The 13,883-nt window shown below is 39.1% G+C and overlaps 1 protein-coding gene across 1 annotated transcript in view; it reads right to left on the bottom strand.

Moving 5' to 3' along the window:
- Positions 1 to 5,442: 5,442 nt before the first annotated feature.
- Positions 5,443 to 13,883, bottom strand: part of ATXN7L1 (ataxin 7-like 1) — a 123,459-nt gene continuing 115,018 nt past the window's right edge. Inside the window, exons 10-11 of the mRNA XM_009328324.1 lie at positions 10,829 to 10,903; positions 5,443 to 7,488 (exon numbers count right to left, since the gene is read on the bottom strand). Of these exons, the coding sequence (XP_009326599.1) occupies positions 7,447 to 7,488; positions 10,829 to 10,903 (117 nt within the window). The 3' untranslated portion in view covers positions 5,443 to 7,446. The remainder of the gene's footprint in view (positions 7,489 to 10,828; positions 10,904 to 13,883) is intronic.

Genomic DNA, 13,883 nt, shown 5'->3' with positions numbered 1-13,883 from the left:
GTCTAGCATAGCCAGACTCCGCTTGTTGAGCACTTGTCAAGAAATTGTCCTTGATCTAGTACAGAAGTAGCCTGGATCACTTGTGCTTCCACCATGTTGCCATCCCAGTCCCTTCTACAAGAACAGGAGCCTGCAGTTTTAAGGCTAAGCTGTGAATAGGTTTTTTTCAGTCAACTGCAAAATAAATACTAAGCCTGCCATCAAAAATCATATACTGAGAAAAATTAAATATCAGGAATTAGAAAAATTCTTCCAGTTACTGTTTCCGAGTCAAAGAGAAGTAAAAATAGGTCACAAAAAAAGGCTACTTTAATATCGGGAAACTTAGCTCTCTTAGAGAACTGGCCACTTCCCAGTTGACTGGAAACCCAAGAAATTGATTTCCTAGAACTACAGTGGGACTTTTGCTGAAGGCCAAGGGGAAAAAAGAAGATACTTAGCAGGAGCCTTAATTCTTTGAGATACATAGTATATTTGTCTGTTTAAGGGGCTCTGAGCCCATAGCTCTTAAGACCACGGATGCTTTTATTCTAGCAGTATCTGTGGAGCGAGTTCACACTACACAGGGTGGTGGAGATCAGAGATCCATCTCCAGCGCCTTAGTTTCTCTGACCCCCCACAGTCCAAATTTTTTTTGGATGCATCAGCATTTGGTGGAGGCATGTCAATGTAGGTGGTTTCCCATAGGTGTCAAGAATAGGCATGTTCTTCATATAAGCTGCAACAGTGCATGTGCTATAATAGAGAATGTACTGATTACTGGGATAGTAGATTTAGAAAATACTGCCATCTAGTCTGTTACACAGTTAGCCATCCTTAGTGTAGAGATGTTCATGATTCCTCAAAAGATTAACATTTTTGGAGAACATCTGAAGTGCTTGGTTCCGTGGACGTAAAAAGACAAGACTCGTTAGAGTGGACAGTAGTTTCTCTGCTTCATCCTATGCTGGCTTAGAAACAAAGCAGGTAAAGTGATTCAAATGAAACTGTGGTATATCTCAGGGACATTTGGAAAAAATCCAGTGAAATCTCTATCTAGAAAAGACATAGTAGAGTGAGAAAGGCCAATGATAAGGTCTTGGGTGTCCCCAGCTCTGAGTGGGAATTACAGCTACTAAAAAAAGCTGGTTAACGAATAAGAAAGACTGAGTGATGAAGAGGGTTTGGTATTAGGAAGCTACCCCTAAGGAGGCCTGAGGGAGCTTTTTTAAGAAAATGACCCTACAAGATGAGTCCTTGAGAGAGGAGTTAGATTGTCATTATTGCTTTCTTCACATCTGGATCATAGGACAGAAGGTCTGTAGACCAGCTTCCTGCTCAAAGCAGGGTCAGCTCTGAGATCAGACCAGGTTGCTCAGAGCTTTATCCAGTTTGGGTTTGAAAAGTCTCAAAAGTTGGAGATTGCACCTACCTCTCTAAGCAACTTATTCTAATGCTTGACTGTCTCCGTGGCAGGAAGGTTTTTCCTTGTATCCAGTCTGAACCTCCCTTGTATCAACTTACATTCATTGTTTCCCGCCCTTCCACCGTGCAGCACTGAAGAGTCTGGCTCCGGTCTCCTAGTGACCTCCTCATAGGTATGGGCAGGCTGCTATTATGTCCCCCTAAGTCAGGGCAAGTGGTGAGTCGGAGCCAGAGGTTCATTGCAGTGCTTACCCACTCACTTTGTGCTTCAATTTCTTTTCCTCTTTTCCTTTCTTGGCAACCTCATAAGGGATTTTGAAGGCCAGACTGGGCCCAAAGGCCCTGAACAGACGCTCGAGATGGCGAAGCTAGTATCTTTCAGGCTTCATTGGCATTTAACTGCAGAGGAAAGGAGTTCGGGACTGGAAGATCAATAGTGGAGGTCATGGGAGTGAGCGGTCCAGTAATATGCTAGGGACAAAGTAGAAGAGGCATCAGAGAATTGTCTGTTAGGAATGAAAGGCCCAACACTGCGTCTGTTATGTACTCCAGGAGCAAACATGCACTTGGCTTGTTCTAGGTTAAGGAGCACAAATGGAGCATTTCCATTGGAATGTTTTCTTTCTTGGGAAGCATCCATGCTCAGGGTGCGAAGCTGTAGGCCTTGGAAGCACTCTGCAAAATAACACAAGTGAAAACAAGCTTTCTGCACCTTCTTGGTGTCTCCTTGATAATGAAGCAGCAGGCCCCGTGTTGGTATTACTGTTCAGGCTATGTTGTCCAAACACAAATCCTGAAGAGAATTAACAAGGAAGGAGTAACTCAAGGCAAGATTAAAAACCAAAAACCAAACCCCAAAAAACAAACCCAAAAAACAGACCACAAAACCCCCCAACTGATTATGGGTCAAAATAAGAGAAAACTAAAGAAAAAGGCAGGCAAACAGTTGCAATTTAAGAGTGGAGCTGACCAATGCATCTGTGGTGGGAAAGCCTAAAGGATTGAGCCCGAGTAATCCTTTTCCAGTGACCTGTCTACTCGCCCATGACACAGCTCTCCGAATTGGCACTGAGTAAATTTGCCACTGGGAAGGGATGGTGGTTTCTCTTCTGCAGTGATGCTTGCTGTCAGCAGTCCCTCCTCTGCCTCAGCAGGGGCCAGGCTGGAAATAGCCGAGACAGACATAGGACTCGCAGGGTTGCTCATGAGTTCATCACGCCATACAATGTATTTACACTAACAGGCCTTTGTACCTGTAGCATTCTGTAAATATACTTTGTTCATGCTAGACAACATTTCTGAAAAAATAGTCTCTTGTGGTGTCATATCAACCACGTTAGTAACTGCTCCAAGTTAATCAAACCCAGATTCAATTTGAGAGCTAAATCTTTCTGGTTTGGGAAATCTGCAAAGGGGCAGCTGAATGTTGTGTACCATCTCGAATCTCTACTGGTGTCCTTACTCTCAAATCAAGTTCTCCTGGATCCTGATTCTTCTTTCTGGCTTCTGTTATTTAGCTTCCCTAAAGCTTCCCTTCTCCCTTCCGTAGGGATTATAGACTAGATCTAAAGATTTCTGCGGGTCAGCCATAAAACATACACAAAAGAATCATGCCCACGTCATTTGTGATGCATTACAAAATGAGCACAAGAATATGCATACCGTCTACCACAGATTCTCCAGTCAAAGTGCAAACAGGGACCTGCTGCTGAATTATCAGCTTTATCTTTCTTCTACTTAGGAAAGTATGTTTTAAAAGAGGTCTGTACTTGTTTTGAGTAGTAGCTTTCAAGAGGTACTCAAGGAGCAAAACAGCATAAAAATTTGCATGAAATAAACTTCTTGTGTTCTGAAGTCTGAATCTGTTGTACGAATCTCCTCCAAATATTTCTGGAATCAGTATTTGGCATTTCTTCCAATTGTGAATCCTGACAGATTTGGAAGAGTGAAACAGATACTGCTGCAGACAGCGACGACTTTCTTCTAAAATAAATATTTCTGTGGTGAAAACAGAAGCATAAAAACTAGAGTGCAATGAATAGAAAAGTTAGTGTGATCTGCTTCTCTCTGAAACTGGAGGTATTTAGAGCACATTAGATAATACAAGCAGAAGAGTACTGCTACAAGCAAAATACTTGCTGCATAACCAAAAAAAGGGTGGGGAAAACCCACTTCAAATAGAGAACAGCTTGTAAATCATTCTAACGGACTTGTAAGTGCTAAAAAATGGCTCAGTCATCTTTGGAAAACTAGCGGTCTTCGGCATTTGCTGGCCATGGGCAATGATGGCAAGCAACTAATAACTCATGGCTGCAATATTCCATTTTCTTGGCGGTAGCTTTAATTTCTAATGGCTGCTAGAAATAGCAAAGCATCTTACAAACGCAACATCACTCTTCAGCCATACGCGGGGACCACTCTATCAGATGAAACTTCAGTATCTACTGTTACTTCACGATGTTCGGTTTTTCTATACCAGAAAAGATAAACCCAAGATTAAAAAAAAAAAAAGAAAAAAAGAAAAGTTTTCAAAATATAAGCAGCTCAGACCGAGGCACAAATTGGACAGTAAAGAGGAAGTTCAGGAGTAGCTTTTGCCACGTGCATCAGAACATGTGAGACGTTACACAAAAGCCTGTTTACCTAGAAGGTAAAATTTTCCTCCTCCGATTACTGTTTCCTGTAACGCAGGCCAGCTTTATCTCCTCTGCCAGTTCTGAGTGTATGCATACAAAAACACAGTTTGCAGCCCAAATTTCTTGCTTTTGAAAAAGATCCTACCATAACTGTGAGCATCTTCCCTACAGTATCTCCAAGACTGAGTCTCCAGATACTTCACAAAAGGAGCATAAAAATGTACCGCTTCCCCAGATTTGCAGAAGAGATTTGCTGCGAGAGAAAAAACTGCAATCCTCTCTGCAGAGCTGACAAGCCAATGAACAACTGAAGTCTCATTTGATCTGTAATTGGAACAGGCTTTACAGAGAACAAGAATCTTAATGCCTAGATAGAAGTTGCATTTTTAGTATTAACTGATAAAAAGACTGGTTATAAATTTGTACTGCCCATTGAAGTGAGAATTCCTAAATCTAGCAGCTCTAGCAAAGTTAACTCTTACACTGATAAGGAATGAGAAAATGCATTCAGCTAAGCAAAGGATATTAAAAATGATTTGTCAGTGCAAAAACCTCAGTAGCTGATCGTCACACATGTCCTGACATGTAAACGCAGAAATATTTTAGACACGAATGCCAAAAATAATCCCAGAGCAATTCAGCCCTGTACAGAGAGCTGGGCAGATCTTTTGAACCACCAGTCAAATTCTCAGGGCTGGCCAGCTGCACGGTGTATTTCAGCCTCTGGGAAGAAAAAGGGCAGTCTTGCAATACACACCATTTTTGCTTTGCAAAGATAAATAATGACAAAACCCACCTGTTTCTTACAAACATATAAATTATTTTATTTACAAAGCCATGTTACAAAAAAAAAATAATAATAATAAAGCAAAAAACAAAAAATACAATCGCTCACTAGAGAATATCTCCAGGCCCGGTGTTGAACCATGGCAGTATCAATCAGATACATGTTTGTTCTGTTTTTCCTTTTTTTAAACTGTAAGCCGTAGAATTTACTATTTACACCTACTTTAGACATTTATTCTGCTTACAATTATCACAAGCATGGAATGAATTCTATTTGATACTGCTAATACATAAAGGTGCAGGACAAAGAATGAAAATACTTAGTGTTACAAAATATGGATTGTAGAAAAGAAATTGGCTGTACAAGTATGGCATTTTTTTTTTTTCTTAGAATGATTGGACATGCTTTCTTCAAAAGTCTTCTGGAAAAGGTTCTAAAATCTGTAGTAGGAAAGCACAATATAGCAGGTGCAAATTCATTTCTGTGCAACAACAGTTATTTAATATATCCCATGACTGACCAGCTATGCAAAACCCACAGAGTTTTGTTAAAGTGCCATGGGTCAACAGCATAACAAAATATAAGGTGTAAATAGAAAAATTTCTTTTTTTCTTCTTTTTTTTAAAACAATAGTTCACTGAGAATCAGCAATAATAGAATATGCTGTATAAACTATTCTCTACAAAGGTCGATCAGCACTATTTACAATTGTTACATCAATACAAAAGAAGGCATACAAGTTATCCAAGTCGCTTTTTATGGCTGACGGGCCTATGCATTGCGTATGTGTAACAACCAAAGCTTCTGAGCCTCTATTGCTGGAAACAAATCACAAGATTTTCAGGCAAATGGGGAAGAAAAAGAACTACGAGTGAATGCTACACTAATAATGCATTATAGGCTGGTCCAGTTTGTATCCATTTTTTTCAAATGTTTACTTCCATTTCACTTCTCAGGCTGAAATCTTTGATACAGATAATTAAATAATGATTCTTTGATGATGAAAGAACACTGTGGGATTTTACTTGGTGCTTAACTTGCCTGAAATGCTGTCAGGTGTAAGCCAGTTGAAAAAAAAATTAAGCAGCATTCAAAGGACAGGCTCCATATTCCAGCTTTCCAATTAAAAGATGCATGGAAAGAGCTAAAGCTTCCTAGAACTACAAAATTGCTCCTTCGGTCATTGATTAGCATTATTTCTCAGAAGCAACCACTGAATCTCACAACCACCGTTTTCCCTCAACAACTAGAAATAGCAGTTCATTGATTACAGAGGATGACTTTGTTACTGAGATTTTTAAACTCCTGCAGTTTTATAACTCAAAATAAATTAAAAAAATCAACATAGTACTGCTCCTAAAACTGAACAAGACAAAAATTGTGCAAAAATAACAAAGATATGTACACATTTTTCAGTCTGAAGAAATGTACAATAAAAACATAATTCAAAGAACATTTTAAAAATATAAACATTGCTTAAACTTTCCTAAGTTTCATACTGTTTCTGAAACTATACCGGTCAGTTAGCTCTGAAGTATAGCAAAACATAAATTATTACAAAATTAACACTATAAAAATTTATTTTAAGAATATTTCTAAACTTTTTTCAAAGGGTCTAGCCTTGTTTATAATTGCTTAAACATTTTTAGTCTTAAAATTTGCCTTAAGCCTTCTTTTTTTAAAAAAGAAAGTAGTAATAATCTCCCTATTTGCAGTCTCTCGCCTTTCCCCAAGATGTAAATAAACCAGCATATAAGTGCACTTTTAACACTGTAGAAATAAAAATTAACTCCTCTGTACTATTGTTCCAGTACCTAGTATTGGCTTCCTGATTATAAAATCTATATTTTATTAAAAAATTATTCAGTAATCCTATAAGAAACACTGTCAGTGCAATTCTATTAATGCAAGCCAATCTGCTCAACTGCTGTCCTTGCAAACCCAAACTGTTTACTGAAGTTATCAAGTGCTATGACCTCAAGTGTCCCGAAATCCACCAAGATAGGGGGATTTTACATGTCGAGCCCCTGATAACATTAATTACAGTTTGGTGCAAAAATCCTCTCTGCATTGACTGAAGTATAGATTCCTTAAGAGCCTGATCCTGGAAGAGGCTGAACACTCAGAATTCTTACTGAAATTATTAAATGCTGTAGGTACAGAGCACCAGTCAGGATTAGTCCCTAAAGTTGCAGTGCCCCAGCTGTTCGCAAATTACTAAGAAATGCACTCAATTTTTATCCATAGGACAAGCTTAAATACAGAATTACTGTAATTTTTATTTAATGAAAAAATTTGGAGATCCTTTAAATAAATTCAAATCATGATCTGGATTTTTTTTGGAATGTCCACTGTGTTCTGGTAAGGAAACAAAGGGAGCTATGTTGCAATGCTAACAGCTTTAAAAGGCATGAAACATAACCAAGCAGAACGCACAGATCAGTGGCAAATACAAGTGAAAAACTAAACAAATCACTATTACAGTTTTCTGTAAATTTAATTCTCTTTAAAACCACAAATTCATAAAAGGTTAAATCCATCTGCAGGACATAGAAAAGAAAAACCCCGTGGAGTAGGGCTGCTGAGAGCTAGAGAGTACAGTCTGGTTCCTTTTCCTTGTTACGGAAGAGTCCTTATTCTACCAGTCCGGTTTGATGTCTTCTAAAAGAGAAACCAGAGCCAGGTTCAAAATCACAAAATGTCTTTCAGTATGTAATATTTTAGTAACGTCTGCGTCTGACAGAACTCAAAGCAGGAATTTATTTTGAGTCCCTGAACTAAATTCCCTCCCTGTTTACTGATTACATTAGACCTTTAAGAAGAAGAACTGCTTTGAATAACCAGCGTATTTCCTTTTGGGACTGTCTGATTTTAGTAAGCGTTGGTGAGTCTCATGTTCATTAACTTGGTGTATCATTACAAATAAAGAGCAGCAATTAGATGACAACTCTGAAGAATCTTTTCCTCTACACAGCATATTTTCATGCACAAGGAATCCCCGCACAGCACACACGTTATCACCTTCCCTTAATAAAATGATCTAGTTACTCAGTATTTAAAAACCACCGCATACTGAGGTCTTGAAGTGTTAACACATTCAGGCACCTAAAAGCACTATGAAGACAAAAACACTCGATTAGTTACAAACCTAGAACAAGGATAAAATATGGAGAAAACAAGCTTTTAATACATAATTTGTATTAAAAGGCACAAATAATTTGACTGTAAAACTATGATTCCATTAATGTTTGTTAAAAATAAAGTAGGTTTTTTTTTTTTAGTAATATTTTTTTATTAGAGCAACAGTAGTTGGAAAAACAGGCACGCTTTTATGTATACAAGCCCCTGTTCAGGTCTCAAATAGATGCGGCCACATTCAAATTAAACATGAATTGAGAACAATTTGTCTAGTTTAACCTGACTGAGTTTAATGCGATGGGAGAGAGCAGACAGGCCCACAACAGTTATCCTCACAGCCACCAGTCCCCCACAGGAGTGCCCGGGAGTACAGTGTACTTCAACAAATGTAGCAAATGACCACAAGAAACTACTTGTGTGAAATCAAAACAGCCACAGGGCACCTTTATCTCACAACTCAGTAATGGAAAAGACCCAGTTATTGGTGGCAGGTGACTTTCACAGCACTGCCGCATGTCCTCTCAGCTCCGACTGGACACCTTCGGAAGGTGAGTGGGGAAGCTAGCTTTCTCAGTAGGACTGCACGCAGGCGATCACAGGTTCAAACGAGACCGGGTTTACAGCCCACTGCAACTTCCCGAATGCCTCATTCTCACCCAGTCACTCAACCCCGTGTTGAGTTAAGGACCCCCCTCCCTTCTCTTGAGAAACAACCTTCTCCTCCCTTCTGACTCCCCCTCTGCACCAGCAGACAACCCCGACAGGTTGCCTGACCAGGTAACACGGTGGAGGCAGTCCAGAGTAACTGCTCTATACTGTCATTTATCTTGACAGCTGCAATTCTACTTCAAACTGCATTGTTGAAAGTCTGTTGTTCTGACTTGTATTCGTGAAAACTTGCCTGTTTTTTCCAACTATAAATCCCAGTGTATAGCAGAGATTGTCGCTGCCTACAGACCTTGCCTCACTTGCACTCCCTGATTATCATGGTTACAATACTAACATTAAAAACAAGAGAGCTCAGTTTCCCCCAGTAATACCTTTACTGCCACAGCAGATACTTGCAGATCCACTTACTGTGACCTAATTAATAACACCTTTATAAAGAAATATTATAGCACAGTTTAAGACTAAAATTTTATTTAGAGACTATTCAGTTGCCAGATTGGAGATGAAAGCTGTCAACAAAGCAACTCAGATTTTTATTGACAGTGACAAGCATTCATTAGATCGGTAATCATTATTCATGGTTCCACACGCTAAAATCCTGCGTTAAGAATTTTTTTTTAAAAAAAAAGGTTAAAAGGCTAACAAAACTTACTACATCTTGATTTTCTTTTGTATTTGTATTCTGAGCTCCATATTCAACTACGAAACTGACAGAAACATATTTTTAACAATGAAAAGTTTGTGGGGCTTAAAACAAGCAAGCACTTCTATGTTTGATAAAGTTATGGAAACGGGCAGCTGAAAAGCTCAGCAATAGCCTCTGTTTACCTAAGGCTGCCACAAAATTAATGTTTCGAACTGTTAGGTTTTCCCCATGGGATCTACGCAACAGATCCCAACAAGCTCTGCTCCTCAGGTCGTGTGTCTTTTATACTAACACAGGAGCAGGAGGTTACAGCAAAACCAGTTTTGCACTTCAGAACAGCTTTATCCCATGTTTGTTACTGGCAGTTGGACGACAGTGTCTCACACGGGAAAATGCCAGTCCTTAGAAGTATGAAGAAACTTGCCACTTTTTTCCCTTCAGAGTAGGTCTTCCATACGTATACCGCTTTGCATTCAGCACCAAGAGAAAAAAAAAGAAATTTACTGTTTGGCCGTTCACCTCAAGATGCGAGTGATTCAGAACATTTTTAATGGGGATACAGTTGCGGGTTATCATGACTACAATCATTACTATTCTTTTGCTGTGTCTACACAGCAGAAACTAAGCAACACAGCCATTTGGAATAACTGCTCCTGTATAATTTAGCCAGAATATGTAACGGAATTCTAAAATACTGACTGGTTGTACAGAAAAATCCTCTGGAATTTTTGTTTGCTTGTGACTTACACCTTGCTGAGGTGGGAAACCTTTTCATACCAAGGATCCTGATAATAAATTCTTGATAAACTACTCTACTTGGAGAGTCAAACAGTAGGAGCCATATTAAAAAAATAAACTAGTCTATCAGTCCTCCGGACAAATGAGGGCTGGATCACAGGTCAAGCACCTGTCCTCACATAAAAGCCGAGTTACAGAATTTAATATAATTATCTGACTAGTAGTCTGTGTGATAAACAGGTACGGTGGGAGCGCTAAGGATTTCTCACAGTCTAAGAAGAATTCAGATTATGCTTAGCTTAGTTATGCTTCCAGATTAGTTTCTCTGAATAGTCAAGTGCCCCGTCTTCTCTGTCCCGTTTCTGTTCTCCCTTTGCTGCTTTCACTTTTGGCCTATTTTTAAATGCTGTCCCTTCTATGCCAGTCTGGGGACTCTGCTCTGCCATCTCGCTCAGCAGGGGAAGTTGGATAGAAAAACCACATTAGCTTAGCTGGATCCTGCGTAGACAGCTTCTGCTGCTGCTGAGTTTGTATCACCAAAGCAACAGCCAGTGAGCAGCACATAAGCCAACCTGAGGTGTATTACAGGTGGTGAAAAACAAGCAGAAAACTTGTTATTCATAAATCTCAGAGGGGAAAATAGCTGGAAAAAGAATTAAGTGAGAGGAGAAATCCAATATTAGTTCACTGAAAGACAGCTTCTATAAAGAACTGTATTCATAAGGAAATTGTATTTTAAGGTTATACAGTGTAAAAGATTTCAAAACTGCTGACAGACTACTGAAGTACACTTTTTTTAAAGGAACTTACTTGTCTGTTGTGTACGGGGTTTGATGTACTCGAAGGACTGGATTGTGACAAAGCTACACTGCTATTTTTTCCAATCTGAAAGACATTAATTGAGCAGTAGTGAGAGGCATATTTGTCAGTTGAATGCAGATGCTGGTAATGCCTTCCCTTTCCTGTGGAAAGTGGCACTAACTGCTTTGCATTTGGAACGCGGGTATTTTGCTATTGCAAAAGATACACTTCGTAATTGTCTCTCAGAGCCTGTATACTTTAAATAAACTCTCAAAAGGCACATAAATACTATTACAGGTCAGAAAACAACACAAGAAACAGTTACCAGGGAAATATAGCTTGTAAAACCCCACCACTCTAGACTGAAATACTAGTTTCTCTACTTACTGCAGTCACTTAGCGCAGCTGTCAGCAACTGAGAGAGCACAGAGTGCTCAAGGTCACAGACTCCTCCCCAGCGGACCTTCCCCACTCCTGGGGAGTTTAAAGCAAGTGGCCAAGCACCATAGCATGCCCTAAGTTACTCCTTTTTCTTCCATACAGAGTCCTCATTTATTATTGCGCAATAAAGCAAATATTAACCAAAAGAATCAAACTCCAGAGAGTTTCTTTGGGAACGAGTGCAAATTGGTAGGACACATACATACATTTTAAAAGTACTTAGTTAAAATACTGCGATATTCAATCTGCATATTTCAATGCTTGAGAGATTACAGCACTCTGCAAGAGCAGTCTGTCTGAGGTTTTTCTACAACAACCCATGAACATAGTGTATATTTCTGTTGCGATACAAAAGGGGAGACAGCTGCTGAGTCAGAGGAGTAGTTCCTCAGGGGTTACAAGGCTGACAAAAATTAACCATGGACACCTGCCTGCAAATGGCAGATGACCGGATTTTGAACAGTTATTCACAAGGTCAATGGACTTCAAGTAACGTCAACTTTAATCATTCGATGGAGAGGTAGCAAGGACCTGTCTTCTAAACAGCGAGAAATGCCATTGCCAGTTTCTTACTGAATAGATGGGACTGTGGCATTGCTTGGCAGGGTTTGCACCAACATCATAGTTTTCTCCTTCCCTTCTGCAACATCATTTGTTATTGTGCCCTTTCACGTATATAGCGTAAGGTAGCCTTTGTCTCCCTCTCCGTGTCTGCCCTTTCTCACAGTGACTGTTTAAAACAGCGTTCTCTATTCACATTCTATCCAGAAGAAATGTTTCAAGTTTTCATTTACAGCCAATTCTGAAGGCAGCTCCCGTGGTGCACAAAGATTAAAAGGGCAGGCCTCTGCCTATCCTGTTCCCTTTAGCTTGTTGTTTTGCATGCCACAGCTGCTGTTCTCTAGGTAGTACTGTGCCATGTCAAGCTTTTCTTCAATATACAAACCTTGACTAAAGAAAGAAGATACAAAGAACCTTGTAAAATCTTTCCTATCCATCCAGAACATCGTGACAAACCTTTCTTCTCTACATCCACCATTATAATATTTGTACCACCCCTTCATAATAAAATACACGTCCATCTTCTAAATGGAAAAACAGCCACTAGGAAATTGACTTGCTGAGAGCCTAGAATCATGAGAGGGAATATTATACTTCTTTAGGCTTCATCCATTCAGTGCCCCTATCTACCCAGGCCAGACTTGAATTAAATTAGAAAAAAAAATACCTGAGCCTATCACCAGTCACTTGAGTTTTTTTCTGTGTTCTTATTCTCTTAATTTAATTTGCGCAGTTACTTCAGGGAACAGGAGCAAGATTTTAAGTAATACTGATTTTTTTGGTGGTATTTTTACTGTGATCGCATTTCTAGAACACAGCAAGTCAAAACAGCAGGGCTTAAAAGTGATTTCAAGTGTTGTATTCTCCAGAGTTTTAATATTCACATGTAGAGTACGTAATATTATTTGACCCATATGCTTAAGTGGGTACAAATTTCATTTATTTATAGCACAAATAAACAGTAGGAAATGTCTATTTTGTTATCGCATACAATTCAGTATCATTGTCACAAAGACAATTAGCTGCCAGCCAGACGTCTGAAATACAGCCAACTCCAATTTACCTCCTATTTTTGATTACTAGTGTAGCCCCAAGACCAGCAGTATAAGAGGAAGGTGTGACCAACTTTTACATATACACACACATATATGCAAGTATACATATATATGTGTATGCAACCTGTACATGTATATAAACCCATTATGTTTAACAATCTATGTATTATTACACTCATTACATATATTTAGCCTTTTACTTAAGGAAAAAGTATTACATATTCACAAATATTCAGAATTTGATTCTTTATGGTTTATTTACTTCCATTACTGTGCAACACGCTGAAATACCTCACAAACTGGAACAAGAATGTCCCCCAGGAACAGATTTAATCACTAGAGGAGTCAGAATTTGAACTCAGAACCTCCTGCGTGTATCTATAAGACTTCCTCAGACCGTACTAGCTACAGATACAGTCTATGTACTGTGAAAAGAGGATACAATCCATTTCCTACTACCAATGTTTGTACCAAAATTACAATTTTCACGTACATTTTCTTCCCATGTGAGATAGTATATCTCAGGGCAATTTAATCTTTTTGGGCACAAACATGTTTCAAAAATCAGGTGGGTGACAGAATGAAGACTTTGCAGCATCCTCCACTGACTTCAGTGACTTAAAGATTAGTTCTGATTGCAGGACGCATTTAAAACGCTTAAAATAGAAAGATGATGCTACTACCCGTTTTTAAAAGCCAAACAAGCAATCTCAGTTGCACCTCTGCTGGAAGTAGGGAAGAGACAATATACCTGCTAAGCCATTCTTTGAGACCTTCATTCTGTCTGCTATCACGGTTTTAGAGTTTGTTTATTCCCTTCCTCCACTCCCATTTCTGTCTGCTATTACCTGTGGATTGCCTTGCCCGAGATCTTACCCTCTTTGTTTCCAAATTCCACTTTATGTGCAATATCCTTAGGAAATGAGTTTCACAGCAGTTCAGAAACAAAAAAAACCTCCCAAGCTACTTTCTCTAGATTTTCTGAGGTATTCTATTTTCTATGGTTT

Source organism: Pygoscelis adeliae, unplaced genomic scaffold (genome assembly GCF_000699105.1).
Source record: "Pygoscelis adeliae isolate BGI_AS28 unplaced genomic scaffold, ASM69910v1 Scaffold267, whole genome shotgun sequence".
Classification (NCBI taxonomy): Eukaryota; Metazoa; Chordata; class Aves; order Sphenisciformes; family Spheniscidae; genus Pygoscelis; species Pygoscelis adeliae.
This window is presented reverse-complemented; position numbering and strand designations above follow the sequence as displayed.